Source organism: Petaurus breviceps, unplaced genomic scaffold (genome assembly GCF_028583685.1).
Source record: "Petaurus breviceps papuanus isolate PSGF00001 unplaced genomic scaffold, PetGlider_PUasm1.0 90740, whole genome shotgun sequence".
In the NCBI taxonomy this organism is placed as follows: Eukaryota; Metazoa; Chordata; class Mammalia; order Diprotodontia; family Petauridae; genus Petaurus; species Petaurus breviceps.
In genome coordinates this window covers 1,756,197-1,781,644 of record NW_027187330.1, presented here as the reverse complement: position 1 = coordinate 1,781,644, position 25,448 = coordinate 1,756,197, and the positions used below count along the sequence as shown (strand labels likewise).

Here is a 25,448-nt window from a genome sequence, read left to right as displayed (position 1 = left end):
TACTTAGAATATATTATTTTTTTCAGGATGAGTGAGTTTGCAAGTCAATGGGTAGGTGTGAGCCAGAGGGAGGGAGATGGCAGAAAGGAAAGTCTTTTTTTCCTAAAGTGCTTCCAGGCTATTTATATGCTGTAGGTCAAATATTCCTTCTTCCAACTGAGACATATTAGATGGGATTCTAAGAACATAACAGTGACTCTCATTCTTGGGACCCTCCAAGGGACTTTACAAATTCCTTTCCCGGTCTCTCTCATAGGTCCTCCCTCCCTGGCTGTGCAAGCCAAATGTAACCCCTGCCTGTCCAACCCATGTCTGAACCAGGGAACCTGCCAGAATGACCCACTGGACTCCTATAGGTGTGTCTGTCCCAGCGGCTACAAGGTAGGCAGAGATGGGCATCTGGTACAGATCTCTGGTAGGGCCCAGGCTAAATCACTGCTCATGTTGCTCCAGGCAGAGATCTCTTGTGATCCCAGAGCCTGTATTGCAGAACTGGGACTAGGAGAGTAACTGGGGACTGGGTGGAGGAAATTTTCATGGTCTGTAGCCTTTTCAGGCCCCACCTTTCCCTCAAACTGTCTCTTTAGTCTTTTCAGATCCTGTGTCTCCCTGGATTTACTGTCTCCTCCTCCTCCTCCTCCTCCTTTCCTTTCTCCTTCTCTTCCTCCTCCTCCTCTTCTTTCTCCTTCCCCTCCTCTTCCCCAGGGCAGAGACTGTGAAATATCACTCAACAGTTGCTCCAGTGGCCCTTGTGAAAATGGCGGGACCTGCCACTCCCAAGCAGGAGAGGGAGCCGGGTTCACGTGAGTGCCCAAAGGGTCTACTTTCTCTCCCCAGGACAATCTTGGGCAAGTAGCAGCAGGTTAGCCTTGTGGGGAGGAAAGGTAGTTCTCTGATGGGGGTTGGGCTAAGTAAGGGCCAGGTTCCTGGTAGGAGAGATGATCTAAAACCTGGATAGACCCAAAAGACCATGGAGGAGCTGAGAGTCTAGTCTGCCTATGATGGGCTTCAGAAAATGGGTCCTAACTAGGACTTGTAGATGAACTTGGAAAAGAGGAAAATCAGGGAGAAGACCAGGGGAATTCCACCAGAAAAGAGAGCAGCAGTGTGAAGGGAGCAGACCATCTTCAGGGCAAACATATTTATGTGTCTAGCACCGCATGTATTCTCATGCTGGTGTGACACTATACTTGGCAGTGAATGACATGATTGAGAGAGAGGCAGCTGCCCCCACACCCAAAATATGGTGCTGCCCTTTGCCCCCAGATCAGAGAGCAGGATGACTCTAGCCAGGCTTGTTCAGAGCATCTAATAGAGCTGCTCAGGAGCAGGTGAGAGGCCAGGTCCAGGCCATGAATGTCTGGTGTACATCTGAAGTGAGATCCTCATCGGAGCTGGGGGTGGGAGGCCAACAGGAGCAGTGGCCTGAGGACTCAGCAGGTTTGAATTCTGTTCCTGGCCTTGCTATAAACTAGCTGTGTGACCTTGAACAAATTATTTTCCTTCTCAGTGAAATTAAAAGGTCACACTAGATATTTCTAAGGTCCCTTTAAACTCTGAAATCCTAATCCAAAAATGATTTTCTCTGTGATCTGAACCCGTCAACTTGCTATCAGGGCTATCTCTGATCCATCAGGAGCAGGAGGTATGCAGAAGCCAAATGCCATGTGCCCAGCTGAGGCATCTCAGTGCCTTCTCCCTCTCCAGCCCTCAGTCCCAAGGCCATGGGTCTTTCTGGGGAAATATAATTAGTTTCTGAAAATAAATCCCCATCAGGGAAAGAACAAATGTGCTGCCTGGAAAATGATGTTGAATCAAGAAGCAGAGATGGCCAAACCTATCTCTTCAAACCCAAATTACCAGATGTAAAAAATAAAATGCTAAATGGCCTCTCTTCCCGTCGCCTTGGAAACCCAGCATCCTTACAATAGGCATAGATTCTCCTTTGGGGTTTAGCAGAGCAGCTCAATCAATGCATTTACCCTGTCCATCTCTCAGACATAGTAAAAAAAGGCTCCCTCCCTAAGGCTCACAGTGATTTTTGGATCAAGATGCAAAAATGTCAGGGCTGGTTTAGAGCAGACAGCTAAAAGGACTAGCCACAGAGCAGGAGAGCAGGGATCGGGCCTGGAGTTTAATCTTAAGCATGAACTTCATGACATCCATAAGAATTTGACCAGAGGATCAGATTTTTAATGTGGTACAGTCAAAGATCACTAGATCTGAAGTCAAAGGACCTGGGTTCAAATTCTTGGCTCTGCCACTGGTGACTCATGTGGTATAGGACAAGTCACTCATTGCTCTGGGCTTTAGTATTCTCATCTCCAAAATGGGGGTGTTGGATTGGATAAACTCTAAGGTCCCTTAGACTCACATGTTCTGAATAAACATTTCTCGAAGGACTGGAGTGAAAGATCTTGGAGAAACCAGATAGTTTGGTAGGCTTCTGGACGCTGTGGTGTTTCTTGATGAAGTAGAAGCACCATGATTTCTTTCCTTCACTCATACTGTAAATGGAGGCAGTGTATATGTGTGTGGGGCCAGGGAGGGGCGCTGTGGGAGGTAGGGCAGAAAAGACAGAAGAGCCATAGCTCCGTCCTCTGAGAAATAAGGAAGGACACACACACACACAAACTCACTTAATTCCATTTGGCAGTTGCTGGCAATATGTATCAAAGATCACAGATCTTCAAGCTGCAATGAAACTCAAGAGGGCATCTAGTCCAAGCACCTCATTTTACAGATGAGAAAACTGAGGCCCAGAGAGGGGAAGGGACCCTGGCCCAGGCTGCCTGACTCTAAAACCGAGGAATAGGCTTTTAATGTCATAGGATACACAGAACACTGGTTTGCTAGCTTCCATGCATTAGCACTGTCCAGGGTTCTGGAGCATTAGAACAAGAACAAGAGATAAGAAGGTTAGGAAGCTCCTCTGGGCTCCTACCCCCATGGTAGGAGGAGCACTTCTAACTCCAGAAGTGAGAAGGACTTAGATGTGTTAAAGTTTGGAAAGAACTTTGAGATCATCTTGTCCAACCCCTTTATTTTACAGATCAGAAAAATGAGGCTCAGAGAAGGAAAATGTCTTGCCCAAAGTCACACAGCTTAGAAGTAGCACTAGAGGGACTAAACCCGGGGTCTCCTGACTCCTGGTGCAGATCTTGCCCTGGGATATCACTGGCACGATTGGAATTAGTGTTCAGAAGGGAGGTCTCAGCTTTGACTGGGAGAACTGTGGCATGTCCAAAGGCACAGGAAGCAAGAAGTGAGCCAGAAACTCAGACTACTTGCTGCCTGGAAGCTGACCTGCTTTTTCTTGTCCCTTGCAGGTGTTCCTGCCCATTGGGGTTTGAGGGGCCAACCTGTGCGGTGAACACAGACAACTGCAGAGATCACGCCTGTGAGAATGGGGGCATCTGTGTGGATGGAGTCAACAACTACACATGTTTATGCCCCCTTCAATACACAGGTGCCACCTTCACAGGAGAGAACGATTAAGTGTTTGTGTCTGTGAATGTTAAGGGGGAAAGGATCAAAAAAGGGCTTGTTAACTTCTGAGCCCCCTGCACTCCTTAACTGACAACATAAGAAACAATCAAATTCAAGCATCCGAGTAACTGTAGTCTTGGGATGAATAGGCCTGGCTCATCAGCTCTCAAAGCCTCTCCTCACCACCCAACAGTAGCAAGGACTGGCGGTGGCCTGAAGCAGCCCTGCTTCCTTACAGGGGAGGCAGAGTGGTATCATGGAGAGAGTGCTAGATTTGGAGCCAAGATCTGGGTTCAGATTCCAGCCCTGCCACTTTCTACCTCTGTGACCTTCAGCAAGTCACATATCCCCTCTGTGCCTGACTTCTCTTGTCTGTAAAATGAAGGGGTTGGGTTAGATGGCCTCTGGGGTCTCTCCCAGCTCCGTATCTATGGCCCTGTGATTTAGTGTGGGCCAGGGAAGCCCCTGATTAATAGGGACTGTAAAGTTGGCACCCTGTCTTGTCTCTTTCTCTGTAGGAAGGGTCTGTGAGCAGCTGGTGGACTTCTGTTCTCTGGACTTAAACCCATGTCAACATGGTGCCAAGTGTGTTGGTACCCCTGAGGGGCCCAAGTAAGTGTTTCCCAATCCATAGGTCACCTCCCTTTGCTTAAATGTGCCCCCTCCCCTTCCTAGGCTACTTGGTTCTGACTTGGTTGCCAAGTCCATATGTCACGTCAGTTGCTAATCAGGATAACAGATAACAGAATCACAGAATTTTAGAGTTGACCTTAGCAGTGATCTAGTCCAACCTATGCCTGAAAAAAAATAATTCCCTCTACCATATATCTGCAAATGACATTTGCTTTAAAAACCACATATTTGTAAGCTAGAAAGTATCTGAAGGATGGCACCCAGGATGTTAGAGGGCCTTGAGGTCATGTCATATGAGGACTGGTCAAAGGAACTGGGAATGTTTAGTCTGGAGAAGAGTTAGGGTGCCTATGATACCTATCTTCAGCTATTTGAAGGGTTGTTGCATAAAAGAGGGAGATGATACCTTTTCTGTAGAGGAAGCTGGGTAGGGTAGTTTAGTGGATTGAGCACTGGGCCTGGATTCAGGAAGACCTGAGTTCAAAAACAGCCTCAGTTACTTAGTAGCTGTGTGACCCTAGGCAAGTCACTTAATCTGTCTCAGTTTCCTCAACTGTAAAATGGGGATACCTACCTCACAGGGTTGTTGTACAAATGAGATATTTGTAAAATATTTGGCATAGGGCCTGGCACAGAGTAATAAATGTTTATTTCTTCTCTGCTTGACCCCAGAGGGTAGGGACTAGGAAGAAGTAACAGAGACACATTTAGACTTGATACCTAAACAGTAAGAGTCATCCAAAAATCAAACAGCTGGGCTGCCTCTGGAGGGAGGGAGTTCTTCAAATAAAAACTGGATGACCACTAATTGGGTATTTTTAGAGGGGATTATTGTTTAGGCATGCGTTGGAGGAGATGGCCACTGAGTTAACTTTGAATTCAGATTTGATAATACTTTTCCCTTGGTTGTTTTGTAGAAAGGGGAGGCCCCAAGGAGGAAGAACTAGGAGTGGAAATTTTAGGGATTTTAGCTCAATTTGAGAAAAAAAAATGTTCCTAACAAAAGCCAGCATGACATGTTGAATAGAGAAATGGACTTGGAGCCAGGAAGACCTGGGTTCTGGTTCTTCCACCATGTGCTGATTGTGTGACCCTGGGCAAGTCCACTGAGCCCCTGGGGCCCTGGGTCAGTGGTGTTAAACTCAAATAGCAAACTGTAAGGATTCTCCTGGGCTGCATTTTGACTTAGTATTTAAGTGTAATCTTAACTATGTTTTATTGTATTTTTATTTATATTATTAAATATTTCCCAATTACATTTTTAATCTGGTTCTGCCCTTAGCTTTTGACACCTCTGCTCTGGGCAATTGTCTAAGCCTATAAGAACATTCCATTAAAATGTCCCATCCTTGAGGGGCAGGGGCGGAGGAGGGAAAGGAGGGAGGGGCTTGTTCTTTGTATCTCTTTGTATCATTTCCTGACACTTAGTAAGTACTTCATAAAGGGTTGTTGAGTTACTTTGTCCTAAGGTAGTTGCTGACCTACTTTAGCAGTATCGATTAAATCACAGGTTTAGTTCCTATGCTAGAACTCTTTCTAAATGGAATTGAATGATAAATGAAGCTGTAATCCTGCCTCAAATACTTATTAGTTCAGCCTCAGTTTCCTCATCTGTAAAATGGGACGATGATAGCACTTATCTTACAGCATTGTTATAAGGACCAAATGAGAGAATATTTATAAAGCACTTTGCAAACCTTAAAGTGTCATATAAACAACAGTAATGATGATGGTGGTGGTGGTGATGATGATGGTGATGGCAATGGTCTTGGCTTTGGAGCAGCGAGTAAATCTGGAGTTTCCCTTCTGCCCAGATGTGAATGTGCTCCAGGCTACGTGGGTGACAACTGCAGCTTAAACTACAATGACTGCACACACCATCAATGCCAGCATGGCGCCCAATGTGTAGACGAAGTGAATGGTTACTCTTGCCTTTGTGAAGAAGGATTCAGGTAAGAATCAGGGACCCAGAGGTCCCACCTACACTCAGAGTATCTGAGCCAGAGCCTGAGGAAGGCGCAAGCAAGAAAGTCCAGAATTCAGCATCCTAATGTTTTCTCCTCTGCTGAAGGCACTGCACTAAGCCTGGTGATTTTCTGGCATCAAAGAAACAGGGCCCTCTTTTTGTCTGGGATGTCCCAGCTTCTTCCCAGTCAAGGAGACAGCACGAGGGTTAGAGAAATTCTTCAGTTCTGTGATTTGGTTCAATGAAGCAAGTGCTCACTACAGCTAGGCATTGGAGATATGAGGACAGGCATGGCACAGCTTCTGCTCTTGCAAGCTTGTCATCCAATCAAGGGAAAGCAACTCTCCCTCCACTGCCTCAAACTTCCAGTCAAACATTCTTCCTCATCTCATGCATTTCTTATGTATCATCTCCTCCCCCAAAACCTCCAGAGAGGATCTTCCAGGTGTGCTAAAGGCCTTTCTCTTTGGGAGGAGCGTGAGCGTGTATGATTTAACTATCCTTCAATTTTCCCTCACTTTTACTACAGTATCAGTCAACCTTTCTGCATTTCTTTAATGTTTTTACACTGCTTCTTGCATTCAAGTCAATTTTGGTCATCTGCTGCAGCCTATTCACAGACATCATTCATTTTCCCATTGTCCTTGGGCCACCCACAATTTTGATTCTTCTGAGATTATGAGCATAATGAGAGAAAACTGGTATTAAAAAGATAGGCAGCTTGGGATCACTGAAAATACTACATCATCCATCTTTCAAATACAATCTGGTCTATTGCCTTGTTCCTGTTTGTTTCTGGGCCCAGGTGGGCCATTGTTGGTCTATGGTGTCTGTCCAAGATGAATGGACTGGTGGATTAACCCATGGAATGCCGATGTCATGGCACATCATTATCTGGACAATGTGTATTTTTACTCTCTTTGGGTTTTTTCTGTGGGAACTGCTAGGCTAGTCTCTTTGGAGTAGCTATGGATCTCCTGGAGGAGACTTTCTGATGTCTGGGGGCATGATATAATCCATGCAATGTTATCTACAACCAGGAGCATGTAGAGAACCTCACTAGGAGGATCGAATCTCTCTTCCGTTTAGAATTTGTGCAGATCATCCTCATTTCAGAGGTGAAATGAGTAGAGTTTTTGGTGAGAATTTGCCTTCCTGTTTCATATCTCACTTGATAATGCTTGATTAGGTGTACTAGATAGAACGCTGGGCCTGAAGTCAGGAAGACTTGAAGTCAAATCCAGCCTCAGAAACTGACTATCTTTATGAACCTGGGCAAGTCACTTAACTGTTGTTTGCCTCAGTTTCCTCAACTGTAAAATAGAGATAATAACAGACCAGCACCAATCTCACAGGGCTGAGGGTCAAAAGAGATAATATTGGGAAAGTGCTTAGCTTAGTGCCTGGTGTGTAGTAGGTGCTAAATAAATGTTTATTTTCTTCTATGTCCCAACATTTTCCCTTTGTTTACATCCATCAAGGAATCTTGTATGACCTTAACAAATCTATGGAAGAAATCCTGATGAAAGGTTTAAGTCTGTGTCTTGCTCCTCTGAGTCAAATGTTTTTTGTTAGCCAATAAGCAATGAACACAGTAGGATCTTGAATTTTTTATCTTCCCAACCATGTGATTGTATGGTTGTGTCATGCTCTAAAAAAGTTATTTTTAAAATCTGCCTGTGCCTTTCTCATATTTCCATCAAAAATATCTTTGATGTGTGCACAGACCAACCTCAAAAGACTACATAGAAGGGGCAGCTAGGTGGTGCAGTGGTTAGAGCACCAGATCCTGGAGTCAGGAGGACCTGAGTTCAAATATGACCTAAGACATTTGACACTTAGTAGCTGGGTGACCCAAGTTGTAAACCCAGTTGCCTAAAAAAAAAAAAAAAAAGACTACATAGACATGAGAAGATAAGCAAATTGCTAATGTCTTTTCAGTTTTTTTAAAAAGTATTATTTTTTAAAAAATTAATTTGTTTATTTACTTTTAGTTTACAACATTCAGTTCCACAGTCCCTTGAGTTTCAAATTTTCTCCCCCTCCTTCTCCTCCCCTCCCCCCCATCATGGCGGCATGCACTCAAATATAGGATCTACAAATATCTTCACATTAATCATTAGTCAGGTGGAAAGAAGGATTATAACCAACGGAATGATCAGTGGGAAAGAGGAAACAAAAGAAAGAAAAAGAAACAGAGCAAGTAGTTTGTTTCCATTTGCGTTCAGACTCCCTGGCTCTTTCTCTGGATGTGGATATCTCTTTCGATCATGAGTCTTTTGGAGTTGTCTTATAACCTTACAATGCTGAGAGGAGCCCAGTCTATTGAAGTCAGTCATCACACATACTATGTGTCTGTAATTGTGTACAGAGTTCTCCTGGTTCTGCTCCTCTTGCTCAGCATCAGTTTATATAAATCTCTCCAGGTTATTATGAAGTCCATCTGCTCCTCGTTTCTTTCTTTTTTTTTAAGCAATCAGGGTTAAGTAACCTGCTCAAAGTTACACAGCCAGTTAGTTATTTTTGTGTAGGTGCCGAGTATCTGAGGCCAGAACTGATCCCAGGTCTCCCAACGCTGGGGCCGGCGCTCTTACTCACTGCGCCACCTGGCTGCCCCTAAGCAATTGGGGTTAAGTAACTTGCTCAAGGTTACATGGCCAGTTATTTTGTGTGGGTGTGCTCCTCATTTCTTATAGCACAATAGTATTCCATTACATTAATATACCACAACTTGTTCAGCCATCCCCCAATTGATGGTCATCCCCTTGATTTCTAATTCTTTGCCACCACAAAAAGAACTGCCATAAATATTTTTTACATATGGGTCCTCCTCCTACTTCCCTGATCTCTTTGGGATATAACCCTAGAAATTGTATTTCTGGGTCAAAGGGCACTTATTTATAGCCCTTTGGGCATAATTCCAGATTGCTCTCCAGAATGGTTGGATCAGTTCACAACTCCACCAACAGTGTATTAGTGTTCCAATTTTTCCACATCCTCCCCAGCATTTATCATCGTCCTGTTTTGTCATCTTAGCCAATCTGGCCAGTGAGATGTGGTACCTCAGAGTTGTTTTGATTTGCATTTCTCTAATCAATAGAGATTTAGAAGATTTTTTCACATGTTTATAGATATCTTTAATTTTCTCTTCTGATAACTGCCTGTTCATATTCTTTGACCATTTATTAATTGAGGAGTGGCTTGTATTATTATAGATTTGACTCAATTCTTTTTATATTTTAGAAATGAGGCCTTTATCAGAGATACCAGTTGTAAAAATTCTTTCCCAATTTTCTACTTCCCTCTTAATCTTGGTTACATTGGCTTTATTTGTACAGAAACTTTTCAATTTAATGTAATCAAAATTATCCATTTTGCAAAAAAAGTATTTTTTAAGTAGTACTGCCTGTGATTTTTTCCAATTCTTTGAGAGTCTTTTCTGCCTTGACATATCTTAAAAGCTTATCTCTGAGTCTCTTTAAAACGATCCCCTCCAGCACAGACTTCCCTATGCTTAAGTCCATTTGTTCTTCCAGATTCAGTTTCCCCTTTCTGCTTCCTCATATAACACATTGGGTACTGGGGTATCAGATCCCCAGTGGAGTATTTGCACTGTTGACAATGACCTTAGGATTTTAAATTGAGAGCTGGCTGGAACTTTACAAATTTGGTTTACACTTTACAAATGAAGAAACTGAAGCCCAGAGGGATTAAATTCCTTGTCCAGGGTGGGATTTGAACCTGTTCCAAAATTGTCCATTCTAGAAATGATAGAGGTGCTGGTCTATTTTACCATTTTTTGGTGGTACTTCCATTTTCAAGTGGGAAATTGCATGGACACAAGTAGCATGAGACACAGGAAAGTAGGATAAGCTCAAGGACGAGTATAGCAAAAGCCCCACAGGAAATTTGAAGAGGCAGTCCTCTGTTCCTATAGGCGCCAACATTCACATCCTGCCCTCCTTTTCTTTCTGCTGGTCTGTGACTTAATTGGTAGTGAGTGTCTCTTCCCAGGGCACAATGGGACCTGGATTAGAGCACCAGGGATCCCATAGGCAGTCTCTCAGAGGAAGGACTGAACCACAGCCTTCCCAGCTCTTGATCTGCTATGATGAGAGGCCATGCATGTGAGAGCTGCTCCTCATGCTCATTATTAACGGAGAAAAATCAGCTTTGTGTTCATGACAGAGTGTGTATGAGGCATTTTGTTTCCTTGGTTACTGTATTTGATGCATGAAAAAGAAACATTTTCTACTCATTAAAAAGCCTGAAGAAGTTGAGCTCGCCTTCCCCTGGGTTAGGAGTACATTCTGGGTATAGAGGACAACCTCTGCAAAGGCATGGAGATGGTATGGAATACTGTGTGTGAGGAGCAGCAGGGTCAGTCCATTTGTAAGGATAGTAGAGCGTGTGAAGCAGAGAGGGAAGAGGCTGGCTAGAAAATGAGTTGGAGTTGGGTGGTGAAGGGCTGTAAACAAAAAAGAAGAGTGTGTGTTTCTTTTTCTTTTTTTTTGGAGGGGCAATTGGGGTTAAGTGACTTGCCCAAGGTCATACAGCTAGTTTTGTGTTAAGTCTCTGAGGCAGAATTTGAACTCAGGTCCTCCTGACTCCAGGGCCAGTGCTCTGTTCACTGCGCCCCCTAGTTGCTGCAAGTGTATGTTTTATCTGAGGGGTAACAGAGGGCCACTGGAGGGTCCTGAGCAGTGACACAGCCAGATCTGGGATTTAGGAAGATCAGTTGGGCAGCAGTATGCTGAAAGGATTGGAGTCGGTCACTTCTGAACCTCAGCTGTCAGCAGAAGAGGACCTCTGCTCTCCATCTCCCACTGCCCACTCCCTTATTCTCATTCTCCTTAAACCTCCCCACCCCCATCCAGGGAGCCATGGCCTACTCTCAAACTACCCACCCTTCCCACTGTTCTGTCCAGAACGTCTGCTTTCCTCTTCAATTTTTCCTCATCTGTTCCTTCCATACATGTTTTTTTCTCTCACTGAGAACTGGCTCCCTCGTGGCCTCCCTCCTTGGCCTTCTTTTCCAATGTTGGCTACAACTTCACTCATTCTCCCTAACTTGCAGGTTGAGGTGGAGGATTTAAGAAGCTTCTCACTCCTCATTGCCACCTCCAGGCCCTCCCTTTACCCCCATCACTCAGTAACCCCTCCTCCTTTGAGGTTCAGTTAATCCATATCCACCACCCAGGCAAAACTGGTCGCTCCAGACACCTTCCCCTCTTCTTTTCTCAATGAGTTTAGTGCCTGACCCACAGTCTTTCCTCTTCAGTGCCTGCACTCATAGTAGAGACTCAACATACATTAACAATCACTTCCTCAAATGCCTCAACCTAACAGTTTTTCAGCTTCCTCACTTCACATGACCTTTTCCTCCAGCCCCCCTCCACCATTCACAAAGATTATGATATCCTTGATCTTGTCATCACCCACAGATACATCATTTCTAAGTTCATGAACTTTAAAATTCCCTTATCAAAATATATGGTCATTCCACCTTTTTCTCTGGCCTTACAACCCCAAAGTATGTTCTAGGTCCTTCCCATGATCTCATATTTCCACACTTCAGTTCTTTCCTAGGCTATCACTTCTACACTAGCTTCATCTTGACTCCTCGGTGAGCCAGTTCAACTGCACATGATCCTTGTCTCTTCGATAGTACAATACTTATCTGCCAGAGCTTTTGTGGGCTCAAATGAGATAATGTTTATAAAGTGCTTTGTAAGATTGTAAGTGTTCTTTAAATGGAAACTATCATCCCTTCTCTTTTGGGAATTTATCTCGCTGATTGTTCTTTTCTTCCTCTCCCCCAACTCTCCATTTTCATCTTTAATCTTTGCCTATTTAATGTCTCTTTTCCCATTGCCCACTATACATGTGCAATCTCTCCTCCATCTCTATTTGACCCTGTCATGTACCTCAAGCTATCATCTTTTCCCTTCTCCCTATCATGGCCTAGCTCCTAGAAAGGGCTGTCTACTTTCCCATCTTTACCCACTAGCTCCTCAGCAACTTTGCCATCTGATTTCTGACCCCACCACTCCAATGAAACTGCTTTCTCAAAGGTGATCAATGATCTCTAAACCTCTAAATTCAATACTCTCTTCTTGAAGGTGTTTATTAAGACAGTTTTGTTGATGTCATTAGGCCAGCAAGGTGGAACAGTGAGTAGAGTCCTGGCCACGGAGTCAGCAGGTCCTGAGTTCATATGAGGCCTCAGACATTTAGGTATCCCTCAAGGTTCCACTCTGGACTGTCTTCTTTTTTCTCTTTACACTGTGTCCCTTGGTAAGCTCATGTGCTCCCATGGGTTCAATGACCATTTCTGTGCAGATGACTCCCAAATCAAAATATGGAGCTTGCTCCTGCAATGCATCTTCAAGACAACACTACCGGGATGTGTCTGTGATTTTGTTAATGTGGGCACTCCTTCCAATGCTGCCAAAGGAAAACTCCCTGTGCCTTACTCCCATTCCCTTCTGTAAACCCTTGTGATTCTCCACAAGCGGTCCACCCAAAATGCTAGATGCTCCCTCTACCTCTTAGGAAGCACATAGGCTACCCTTTGATGATATCCTTTAAGTAATTTCTCCCGTGTAATTACTTGGTAACATGTAATAGCCCATCCACCTCTATCACACCCCTCTTCTTTGCCTTTTGGGTGACCAGTAACCTTGGAGACTGTGGTATTTCACGATTTGTGGTCTGACAGTATTTACTGAAGGGTAGTGATGTTTGCAATAGGTCTTTGTTTCAGGGAGAAGCTTGCTTATTAGAAACACTGTGTGTTTTACCAAATGCAATACAGCTGGCTCTCCCCTTCCTTCTCATTTGGGCTCAGGCCTAGCTTATTATCTAGTTATAATTTATGTTCAAAACAAATCTATTGAAAGACAATGTCTATGGTTTTTCTATCCTACTCTGTATTATATAGTCTAGACAGTAGGCATTCTTTATCCACTTGGCTTTTCCTGTATAGATACTTAGTCTAGACTCTTGAGTAATTATGTATCTCTAATTTAGGAGGATATGAAATGTTCTTTTTATGAGGATATGAAATCCTCATAGGAGGATTGAGGCAATTAGTACAATGTAATCTGCAAACAGGAACGTTTGGAAGACCTCACCAACCAAAAAGAAGCTTGGACTTCCTTTCCTTCATGGTGGTTGCAAAGAACTGTTGAAAAGCTATGGTTCACTGTTCATGCCTTACTTGTTATCAATAATTAGGTCACTGAACAAAATTATCTCTTCTGTTACATCTTTCACGGGATTTTGTATGATTCTGTCATATATATGGGTGACAATCTGATATAAGAGAAGTTTTGAAGTAGCATTTTGTTCTACCAAATCAAATGCTTTTAAAAATAGTCAACATATTGTGTTGGAATACAGTGGAATCCTATATCGTCTACAGTACCTTTTGGTCAATGGTCTGACTGGAAAGATGTTTCTGCTGTTGAATGATTTGGGAAAGCCCACCTGCTCTCCTCTCCTACCTTTCACAAGGATGTCTTCAATACATGTGTAGATTATTCCTTTTCAGATTTTGAGGAGCTGGGAAAATAGGTATATGGGTAAATAGTAATTTTTTTCTCAGTTGACTTTTTTGAGTAATAAAAGCTCAGATTTTCCCCAAGCATATTGTCTTCTCTTTCTGATAGCTTGAAAATCAGTCCTTCATTGCCCTCATAACTGTATCAGCTCAAGCACAGACCTCCTTTCTGTAGTCCAGCTACTGTTCCCAACCTCATTTTCTTCAGGACAATTTCTGCTTCCTCATGCAGTACCCTGGGACTGTGCTGTTGAGTCCAAATGGGATGACTCCACTGTCATTCATGGAGTAAAGAGTTTGTTATAGACATCTCTTGGAGTTGCCATTCTTTTGTCTCTCCCTCCCCTCCCCCTTCGAGTTTCATCCTTAAGTACTCTTGAGATAATTTAACTTAATCTCACCAAGCTTTCTGTGAAATTGTCTCTTACTGTTTTATAAGGTAACAATTGCTCATTATCTTCCTCTGCCCTTCTTTGGATTTTACAAACAAATTTATATTTTGAACCAGTTGTGCTCTTAGCTGCCATAATTCTTTCTCTGCTCTGCAAAGAAATTGTGTATCTGTGGCTAAGATGGCTTATTTTTTTTTTTTAAAGCAATCGGGGTTAAGTAACTTGCTCAAGGTTACACGGCCAGTTATTTCTGGGTGTGGTGCTGAGTATCTGAGACCGGGATTTGATCCAGGTCATCCTGACACTGGAGCCGGTGCTCTTACTCGCTGAGCCACCTGGCCACCCCTTAAGATGGCTTATTTTTGTGGTTAATTTACAGCAAACTTCCTCAGGAAATTGCAATCGTCTGTATGTCTGTTCTTTTGATCAGTTTTCCATTTTTCAGTGTCAAAGTCTACTTAGATTGATCAGGTTAAAGTTGCCTCAGCTGATACACCATACCTTCTTGTGATTCTTCTAATTTTTGTTCATTGTGGTCTTTGCTTTGACAAGTCATTGGTTTGACTGAGCACCAATAGCCGATTTGGAAATTACTTCCATGCTAGTAATCAACTAGTTTCCTGTCTATTAAAATATAAACGTTTTCACTTTTTGCAATGTCATTTGGTTCTTAACCATGTACCTTCCAACTCTATTCTAGGGAGAAAATATTTATGGTATGTAGAAAAAGGCCTTTATAGAATCTACAAGCCTTTAGCCTCTTTTGTTTCTTGCTCCTTGGCCATATTTTCCAACATGTTTTTCACTACTCTTGGCTCATCTTTGCACTGACTTCACCAAGTACTAAAATATCTGTTGGTTTAATTTGGAAGGTCTTCTCAAGTTCTTCATAGAATTTCTTTGTTTAAGATGTGGAAACATAGTCTACAAGTATCTTTATGGCAGACACAGAACAAATGCTTTTTTCTTTCCTTGTCCCTTAATTCTTTTTAGTTCTGACTCCTTAAAGGTTGTGTGTAAGATCCTGAACTCTTTTTGTATGTGTATTTGTTTGTAATATTTTTAAACCCAGCAAACAACAGAATTAGAAATTCCAAGGGACACAGGAAACATGGTGGTTAACAGAAGGAGCTCTGCTGGACAAGGACTGTGTAGGTCCCAGGGGCTGGACATTTACTAAATACTTAATTGAATTTAATTGAAAATAGGGACAGGTCTCAGGTGACTAGTAATGAGTGTTTACTGGGAGAAGTGTTACAGGATGAAACAAGATAGGCCTTGTGCCTGTTTCCAACCTGGTTTTTCTTTTCCTTTCTCTTTTTGTCCCAGTGGGCAACTATGTGAGATGGCCTCCCAGCCCCTAATGCCACTGAGCTCTTGCGAGGGAGCTGAATGCCAGAATGGTGCCAATTGTGTGGACCTGGGTAACAGACCTGTATGTCAGTGTCTGCCAGGCTTTGGTGGCCCTGAGTGTGAGAAGCTTCTAAGTGTCAACTTTGTGGACAGAGACACATACCTACAGTTCACCGACTTGCAAAACTGGCCCCGGGCCAACATCACACTACAGGTACAATGAGATGAGTGGCCTGGGGATGGGGGAGGAGGCCTGGGTGATACATGAAGAAGAAAGCCCTTATCTGGTGGGGAGTGGTCCTAAGAACTTTATATTTCTGAGGATACTGCTTGACAAGGGACCCAAGTGTTCCCACTCCTACCTACTTCCCACATGCAGCTGGCACAGGCATCTTCTTCCCCCTTGCCCCACAGGTCGCCACAGCAGAAGACAATGGAATCCTGTTGTACAATGGGGACAATGACCACATTGCCGTAGAGCTGTACCAAGGGCATGTGAGGGTCAGCTATGACCCAGGCAGTTACCCCAGCTCTGCCATCTACAGGTAGATCCTCCTTTGCCCTAGCTGCTCCCCCTTTTGGGGCTGGGGTGGGGCATCTGCTACTTGGTCTCCACAATTATAATTGCTATTCTTAGTAGAGGAGATGAATCCGTGGAGGTCCATGAGCCAGAGCCCCTGCCACTACCTTGTTTTCAACCTTCCAGTTCAGGGTTTGCTTCAGAAAGGTGCCTCTGAGGGCCTTTCACCTTGGTCAGGGCTCTGGGCAGAGCATGTGTGGCAAGGGGAAGGGTCAGGAGGTTTCTGCAAGACAGGGACACCCTTGATATGCCTTCCCAAGAGAGCCCTAAGGAGGGTGGATGAGAAGTCTGTCACTGAGTTACTTTGAAACCCCACTGTCCTTTTCTTGTGAGGCTATTTGTCTGTAAGGTGCTTTGAGATCCTCATGAGAACAAGGATTTCGGCTGCTGCCATAGTAGCACCACGTCTCTGGAGAAACCAATGCTCTCGTTCTCCTGTGGCAAGGATGGTCTGTGCCTGAAGCCCCTGACCCACAGCGGGGGGATACTACCTTGTCTCCTTCTAGCGCCGAGACTATCAATGATGGACAGTTCCACACAGTCGAACTTGTCACCTTTGACCAGATGGTGAATCTCTCCATTGATGGTGGCAGCCCCATGACCATGGACAACTTTGGCAAACACTACACCCTCAACAGTGAGGCCCCGCTCTATGTGGGAGGTGAGGCCCCGAGGAAGGAGCAGGGCTTCACCAAGCCTTATTGACAGGACCTCCCCATTCATTTTAGGTTATAGAAAGCTCTGGCATGGTCACTGTGATCCCTGGAGGCCCCAGGGCCCTGTGATGGCCTTACCTTTCCCTAGTCTGGAGGTTCCCAGGGGAGTGGATCAGTTCTAAAATGATTTGGAGGTTGGGATCTGGTCTCATATAGAAGTCAATGACCTAAGCCTTTTCTCGTGTGGATTAATTTAAGACCGAGATTTAGCCTCTCTAAATTCCTGTAGATTGGGCGTTAACTAAAGCCTGCCCATGGTACTCCCCTCTCCTACCTACTCTTATCTCAGGACTGCAGATCTGAGTATAAAACTAACCTTGCCTTTGGGTACAGGGGATGTGGGGCTGGGACAGAGGCTTAGATCACAAAGGTCTTCTTCTCCCTCTGCCTTGGGGCTCCAGAACAAAAGTTTACTCCAATATTGGCATAAACAAAAAGTTGAAAGGAGAGAGCTAGAGTAAAGGGTGTCTTAGCCCAAGTTTTAGTTGCTGATGCATGTGTGGGGAGTCTGTGAAGGGCAAAGAGCCTAGGGTGAGAGGACTGCCAGGTCCTGGGACCACATCCTCCTAAGCCTTCCTTCTCTGTCTTGGCCAGTGACAGCCTTGAGGGAGGCCAGGAAGAGAGGCCTACACATTCTACCTAACGGGTGCAGGGACATACCTACATGTTCGGGGTAGACAAGGGCCTAGCCAGAAAGGGGGAAACAGAAGAAAAGTGTCCAGGATGAGACCTACTGATAGAATGGGAGGAGATGAAGACTTGATGCCTTATCTCTAATAAAGTCCTTCCCCTGGACATACCCCAGATAGTGCCTACTCCAGGGCTTCTCCTAGGGCTCAGGCAAGCTCTACTCCTGGCTGCAGGGATGCCTGTTGATGTGAACTCAGCTGCCTTCCGGCTGTGGCAGATCCTCAATGGTACCAGCTTCCACGGCTGCATACGCAACCTGTACATCAACAATGAACTGCAAGACTTCACCAAGACCCAGATGAAGCCTGGCGTGGTGCCTGGCTGCGAGCCCTGCCGTAAGCTGTACTGTCTCCATGGCATCTGTCAGCCCAATGCTGCCCAAGGGCCCGTCTGCCACTGCGAGCCAGGCTGGGGAGGTCCCCACTGCGACCAGCAACTCAGCAACCCCTGCCAGGGGCACAAGTGAGTGCATACCCAGGAACCTCCTCTCCTTCCTTGGGTGAGAAAGTTGGCCTCTGCCTGCTGACACGCTAGCCCAGGAGAAGAGCAATAGAAAAGGGGTAGAAAGGAAACATAGAAGGCGGGCACAGGGGAGGAAAGATGCTGAAGAAAAACATGTTCCAGGTAATACTCCCAGTCTAGAGCCTTGTGATGAAAAGGTCCCTTCTCCATCCTTGTCAAGCCCCAAGGGAACATTTGCCCATGCCCCTCATAGCCTCTGCTCCCTAGGACCTAGCAAGAGGGACTGACTACATGGGGTTTTCTCTAGGGAAGCCTAGATCCTCCTAGCAAAAAGGTCCTTTTTCCTGGAAGTGGGGTATATAGCAAAGGGTAGTCCAGATTGTGAAAGACATGGATGCTTTCTTTCAGTTGGCTGCTGTCAGAACTCAGCTGCTGTTGTGATGAGGAGTGAGGGGGGTCAGCTCTGAGAATGTGGTGTGGATAGCATTGGGAGCGATCTATAGTGTCTGCCTCTTGGAGACAGAGCTCCCACCTGTTTCATTCTACCAGTTTAGGCAGGGCCTTCTCCTCTTTCCTTTCTAGGTGTGGACATGGGACCTGCGTGCCCCTGGATGCTTTGTCCTATAGCTGCCAGTGCCAGGATGGGTACAAAGGAGCTCTGTGCAACCAGCCGGGGGAGCCGCCCGATCCCTGTGAGAACCTTCATTGTCTACATGGGCACTGCCAGATTTCCACGGAGGGGGCCGCGCACTGTGTGTGCGATGGTGGCTTTGCTGGGGAGCTGTGTGAGCAAGGTCAGGGGCCCCCATCCTAATGCACCCTTTCCCTGAAAACCCTTGCTCCTCAGTTCACTGCTTTATTTCCTAGACTCTGCCTTTTTTTCCTAAGCCCAGGATCCCCTCTCTTTCCCCTCCCTTCTGGGTACCAATCCCTAAATTTCTCCAATGAGGGAATTGCCTCACAGCATTTTTACTGGTTCCCTGATCTGGCTGTGCCTCCTGGCTGCCCCATATCTAGTGAGGAGCCAGAGCTCCCTGTGGCCTTCTGAAATGAAATGCTCCTCCACTCACCCTCAGTGTAACCAGAAGGATGGCGCCACCCTCCAAGTCTGCATAGTATCTCCTCTTCTCCAGGGAATACTCCCAGCCTAGAGCATCCTGGTAAAAAAAAAAAAAAGTCCTTTTCCTATCCCCCGTCTCTTCCCTGTGCCTGGAAGTGGGGTATAGCAAAGAGAAGTCCAGGTTTTTAAAGGCATGGATTCTAGTCCTTCCCCTGGCTACTGTGAGATAAGGAATTGGGGGGGTGGGGTGGGGGTGGGGAATGGAGGTGAGGAGGTGGCTTGGATAGAATTAGGGCAATAAGATGAACACTGGATTTGGAGTAAAGGACCTGGGTTTTAATCTCAGATCTGCTGCTCGATGCTTGTGTGATCTTGGGTAAATCACTTACCTTCCAGGCCTTTGACCTCCTCTTGCATGAACATTAAGAGGTTGAATTTGATGACTTCAGAGGGCCCTTCCAATTGGAAACCCTCTCTCTGACTTCCATTGTCCCTTCTAGTCACTGCAGTGCAGTGCAAAGAGGATGGCCTTTAGAGAGAAGAGCTGGGTTTGATTCCTAGCTCTTCCTTCTTGTGTGTGACTGGATAGGTTACTTACACTCTCTAGACCTCAGTTTCTTCATCCATAAAACCAAGAGGCTGGACAAAATTACCTCCAAGGGCATTTCCAGTTCAAAAATCTGGTATTCTAAGAATCAAAAGACTTTCAGAGGGAGTTTTCAGAGGGAATTAGGGAAAGGAGAGCCCACAAGCCACAGGTCACAAGGACACTTTATAAGCTAATCTTCTATTGCCCACCACCACAAACCACTCTAAAGAAGGCATGTGACCCTGTGCCTTTCTCTTGGTGTCTCACTCAGAGTCCGAGTGCCAGGGGGACCCTGTTCGGGATTTTCATCAGGTCCAGAGGGGCTATGCCATCTGCCAGACCACCCGCCCGCTGTCCTGGGTCGAGTGTCGAGGCTCCTGCCTGGGCCAGGGCTGCTGCACAGGGCTGCGGATGAAACGGAGGAGATTCACCTTTGAGTGCAGCGATGGTTCCTCATTTGTGGAGGAGGTGGAAAAGGCCATCAAGTGTGGCTGTGCCCGCTGCATGTAGCACCAGAAAGGCCCAAATCTGGGCTGATGATGGGGGAGGGAGGGTGGCGACATGGGGGAGGGAGGGAGGGTTGTGGTGGGGTGGGAAACAACCACAGCAAAGACAGAGATGCCAGGATGTGGATGGTCAGTGCAGCAAGGATAGGTGTGGACGGTGGACTGGACTAGCCGTGGCAATAAAAGCAACTGTGCTGATGTCTGGAGACAGCAGAGCCATGTGGCAGGAACCATGGCCATTGGAAGTGGGGGAAGGAAAGGCAAGGTCAATTGCCCATGGGCAAAACCTGTGTGTAGATAGATTCCCTCCCCCTCCCCCCCTTTTGAAGCTCAAAACAAAATGGCAGCCATGGGCCTTGGGGCTGAGCTGAGCAGCTCTGTGTTGTCAGCCTGCTTTCTTTCTGGGGCCGGCTTGAAGTGCCTTGCACATAGTAGGCGCTCAATAAATATTTGTTGAATGAATGAGTGAGTGAGTAAGGTTAGGGGAGGGGCAGATCCTTTGCCCAAATCCCTTCCTGCCAGATGCCCAGGCTATTCAACCTGGGTTGAATCTACCCATCTGTGCTCAACTCTTTCTTCCTGTCTGCACTGCACGGCGCTGGAGCCCAGATGTGCTCTCCACCTCTGCAGGCTGCCAGATCCCAGAACTGAAACCAGTTGGGAGCATGGTTCCTGCCTATGTTCACCAGGCTCATGCACGGTTCCTGTGCCAGAGATGATGTCTTCAGGGGATCACAGACTTAATTACACAATGGCACTGATTTGGATAGTTCATCCAGCCTCCCTCCCTGGGAACTGACTGTACATGAGAGCATTTTGGAGTGCTCTCTTAAAGGTCTGGGGCTAGCAAGCACATGGTGGTCATGTGGGGATCTGGCCACCTTAGGAACCTTAGGAGCCTTAATACCCCTGGCGCAAGGAGGCAGCAGCACTGAGGACTTCTGAAAATTCAGCATTTCTTCCTGATCTCTGGCTGACATGGGGCATCCAGCAAATATAAACACAAAAGCAGATGGCATCAAACAGCCCTAGAAACTCATGGAGACCCATTTGTGTCCAGGGATGGGGCCACAGGGAGGGAAGGTTGGGGAGAAACAACTTCCCGTTAGTTCTTCCCTTTGTGTTCCAGGCAAAAGCAACACCTTCATCCTTTCAATGAGGCAGGTTTCATCTGCAGAACAGTTTTGCTGTCCCCCAGCTCACTCCCCAGCATTCTTCACTTAGAAGGAAAAACAGACACCCCCTTAAGCTCTTAGAGGGGAACCTATTCTCATAGGGCTAGGGATTGAACCTGGGAACAAGCTAAGAGAGGGCAGTATGACAGAGGGGATAGTCCCTTGGGGCCACAGCTATGAAACCAGGGATAGCAAGTAACTCTTTAAAAAGAGGTCTAGAAAAATCTATCTTAGTAAGGGTAAATATCCAAGATCTAACAAAATCTAACTTTTAGGGAAATGATTGCTGAGTTGTCTAGAGGGGATGGAGGGAGGCAGAAGCCTTAACTTTGGCTACGGAAATGGGCTCATGGAGAAAGGACAAGACCTTGGTCAGACTGGAGATGATGGCCTTCTTCTCTTGTCTCTCCAACTTGCTCTTCCCAGTCCCAGCAGGAGCCAAGGTCAAACAGGCCAGATTAACAAGTATGAATAAGGCTCTGCTTATGGGTTCAATTCAATTCAAACCAAGTTCATTCCTGGGATGCATTCCGTGCAGCTCATTCATTACAAATAATCTGAACAGTACAGTATAATGGAATGAAAACTGGATTCAGAATCAGGTGACCTGGGTTCTAGTCCTAGCTCTATTGCTAATTTGATATGTGACTTTGGGCAAGTCATTTCAGAGCCATTTCCTCATCTGTACAATGAGTCTTTTGTAGAAGATGATTATCTAAGGCCCCTTTCAGATCTAGGATTATAATTCTATGACTAGGTCCAGTATTTGGATCAACATTTTTCAGTTTTGGTCACAACCTTCTAGGTTCCTAGGGTTAGGAGGCCTATGGACCGATAGATCACTCTGTTAAGGCATAGCTGGTATTGGTGGGCTCTAGTCCAAGTAGGCTGGGAGGGTCTAAGAGAAGAACTATTTTGAGGGTGAACTCAGTGAAACTTTGATCACTGAGCTATGAGGCACAGTTTAGGTTGGAAGTTGCAGGGGCAGGGGGATCCCTTGAATTAGAAAACATTTACCAAAATAAAAACCCAAATGTTAACCAACAAGTATTTATTAAGCATCATGCTAGGCATAGTGAACGGGAGGGATACAGAGGAATACAGAGAAGCAGAAGTCGGAATCCCTGCCTTCAAACAGCCTACATTCGGTAACATGGGACTAAGCGTTTTTAGCCTGACTGTAAAGCAGTGTGTTGTGGATTATAAAGACTGTTGGGGTTGGGAGGAGAGAGAGGCTCAGTGAGGGCTGAATTTGAGTCAGAGCAAGCTTCAGCAGAGGAGGCGGCTTTGGTGGCTCCAATTGAAGACCACTAGGATGTGATTACCAGACATCAGAGTATTAAAAAGAAGGCAGCTGAAGGTGGAAATGGAGTTTGAGGGGCCACAATTGAGACACTAAATTGCTGACCATCCACAAATAAAAATTCCACTTGTAAATGGAATTGAATTATGAATTTAAGTATTATGAAACTTAAAATAAACATGAAACTTCATTCTTTTATTCTAAAACACCAGCCTGGCTAGAGGGGCCAAAGGGGGAAGGGCCATGGTCTCCTTTTGCCAGATTATTTGAGATTCTGTCTAGATGTCATTTGAACAGCGGTCCTTGATTTGGGGCTCATGAACTTGTTTTAAAAAAAAAATATTTTGGTAACTGCATTTCAGTGGAATTGGTTTCCTTTGTATACTATGTATTTTACCTCACACATTTGAAAACATTATTTTGAGAAGGTGTCTGTGATATAAAAAAAAAAGGTTAAGAACCCCAGAGGAAGCTCTTGGTGGGGAGGGCAGGTAGGTAAAGTCCCCCCCCCCCTCCGTCTCCCCAACCCCCACTGGCTCTGGCTTTGTCTCTCAGCTCTGTAATGCCCACGGTAGAAGGTCCCAGCTATATCTTGGGAAAGAAAGGCCATGGGGGATCTCTGGCCCCTACACAATGCAAAGATTTACTCATAGGGGATATCTTCACATTGTTAGGAGAAGCCTGATTTTGAGACAATGGCCTCATGCTGTCAAAATGTTCTTTTCCCTCCTGGGCAGGTATACCTAGCTTTCAGCAAGCAGGAGCTGGGTTTCCCTTAACACACACACACACACACACACACACACACAAAATCCTTTTCAAGGCATTGCCTTTTTATCCTGCAGCATCTTGGGAAGCCATTGGAAGTGACAGAAAATGCCCATTAAACCTCTCCTTTCCAAAAGGGAATGAAAAGTGGAGGGGAAAAAAAACCCCAATTTACGTCTATTTAACCCCAAGGAAACTCACCTCTCAACTGTTAATATACACTAAATAACCCCCTTCCTCACCTCCTATATCCCCCCTCAACACATGCCACCTGATATACCCTGGTCAAAAACAAGACATCAGCTGTAAGCCCTATGCTGTAGGACACCCAGAGTATCACACCAGGACAGCTAAGGACTAAGGTAATTCTTTCTCCAGTTTCTCCTAGAATACTGTCTCCTCACCCAGCTGCTTAGACTATCATTGGGCTTCCTTAAGATCAGCTCTGATCTCTCCAAAAGAACAGGCCCTCATGTGGAAATCTTTTCTGATAAGAGGGCAGGGCTTGTATTGCATTCCTGATTGTTTTCTTGCCCTCCCATTCCCTAGCTATCAAGTTGAATCCCACCCTCACCTTGGGTTTTCTTGTAGCCACTGAGTCCAACCCAAGACATCAGCCCCATCCACACTCAATAATCTGTTTGAGAACTTTCACTGCTTTTGGCTTTATCACTGGCCATTGTATGAACAAGCTGCTTTTATGCTAAACTGTTATTAAAGGAAGACTAGGGAAAAGGTTCAGGGGCCATTTAAAGAGGAAAATGTCACAAAATTCCCCATGAAAAGCAGTAGAAAATAGAAAAGGCTGAACTTTCTGCCCTTCTTTTAGCCTGTTACAGCTTAAAGGAATCTCTTTATACAGAATACTTACAGATTCTAATATATATTTGTATTTCATTTTGTTATAGTATTTTTATATGTTAAGGGTAAAATACAGTGCTTTGGTTTGGTTTTCAGAAGCTTTGCAAGAGCAACATTTGTTTGGGGGTTTCTTTAGCTTAGTATGGATTCTTGAAGAAGCTGGTTAGTGGTAGGTCAATGAGGGAGCCAGTCATGGTCCTTTGTTTTAGGACATGTATTACATTGTCTATGTTGCCTTCCATGTGAACATGACACTTATTCAGAGATTTTGGATTGCTGGTCTCTTTTTCATTGCCATCTGCTGACATTGGGCTCCTCTCCATTCAACGAGGAGCAGCCTGGATTTCTGTCCTTGTCTAGAGGTACCATGAATTAGGTATGGCACTGGGATACAGAAATCACTGGGCTTTCCAAGCTGGCAAAGGAGGGAGGAACATTCTCCTAAAATGGGAGTCAGAAAACAAACACATACTTGTGTCCCTTGAAGAATGTAAAGGATGGGCTCTAACTCGGAGAGTTGGGACAGTTCTCACCTCACTTTCTCCAATTTCACATACTCTTCACATGAGTGTACATGTATTAGTCATCAGACTACGGCTCTAAAGGTCTTTTCCACAGTCAGTATAACTTCTCTATTAGAATACTAAAATAATCACTCACATCCTCTGCCTAATCGCACTTTAAGAGGCAAGAATATTTTGGACCAGTAGTGGCCAAAGAATTTATTACTTTTAAAATGCATTGATCTTTTCTCTACACACAGAATTATACAATTATTAGGACTGTTAAATACCTGAGACTTTAGCTTGTACCAGATTTTGCTGGTAAAAATACAGCATAAGGGTGACTTCCATTAAGTCCTACAACAGTGTACACCGTTGACTTTTAAGTCTGTGGATATAGCTCATTACAATGCTTATTTCTCAGTGGTCATCATTTCACTTCCACAGCAGACCTTGAATGAAACCACTACCTTCTCAGTCATCAGCACTTTAGAATTAGTTTACTGAGGCCACCAAAATATAGACTGCAAATCCAGAAAATAGTTTCACTTTATAATGACCAAGGTTGTTAGCAAGAAGTTATCTGCAGGAAACCTGTGATTTCAAGGTTTGCGTTTGAAGTCTTTTGTAGTCAACATTTTAGATTAGATATCAAAACTCCTATGGGTTCATCTAATCCACAACTCACCCTTCGTGCTGATATGGATTTTATCCTGTGATCTCTTTCTGGAGGCCCTAGAGGTTTTCATGGCCCAGGTAACCTACAAAACCCCATTCATCTCAGAGATAGTGCCATCCCTCAATTCTAGCCTGTGTCAGTAGAGTACCAACTCATCTG

General features: G+C 45.0%; 1 protein-coding gene across 1 annotated transcript in view; it reads left to right on the top strand.

The window, feature by feature from the left end:
- The window catches only part of SLIT1 (slit guidance ligand 1), a 222,594-nt gene extending 202,563 nt beyond the window's left edge, over nt 1-20,031 (top strand). The window contains exons 27-37 of the mRNA XM_069067079.1: nt 257-381; nt 706-803; nt 3,330-3,469; nt 4,008-4,101; nt 5,937-6,074; nt 15,374-15,611; nt 15,812-15,942; nt 16,484-16,638; nt 17,557-17,845; nt 18,428-18,639; nt 19,766-20,031. Of these exons, the coding sequence (XP_068923180.1) occupies nt 257-381; nt 706-803; nt 3,330-3,469; nt 4,008-4,101; nt 5,937-6,074; nt 15,374-15,611; nt 15,812-15,942; nt 16,484-16,638; nt 17,557-17,845; nt 18,428-18,639; nt 19,766-20,004 (1,859 nt within the window). The 3' untranslated portion in view covers nt 20,005-20,031. The remainder of the gene's footprint in view (nt 1-256; nt 382-705; nt 804-3,329; nt 3,470-4,007; nt 4,102-5,936; nt 6,075-15,373; nt 15,612-15,811; nt 15,943-16,483; nt 16,639-17,556; nt 17,846-18,427; nt 18,640-19,765) is intronic.
- The last annotated feature ends 5,417 nt before the right edge of the window (nt 20,032-25,448 follow it).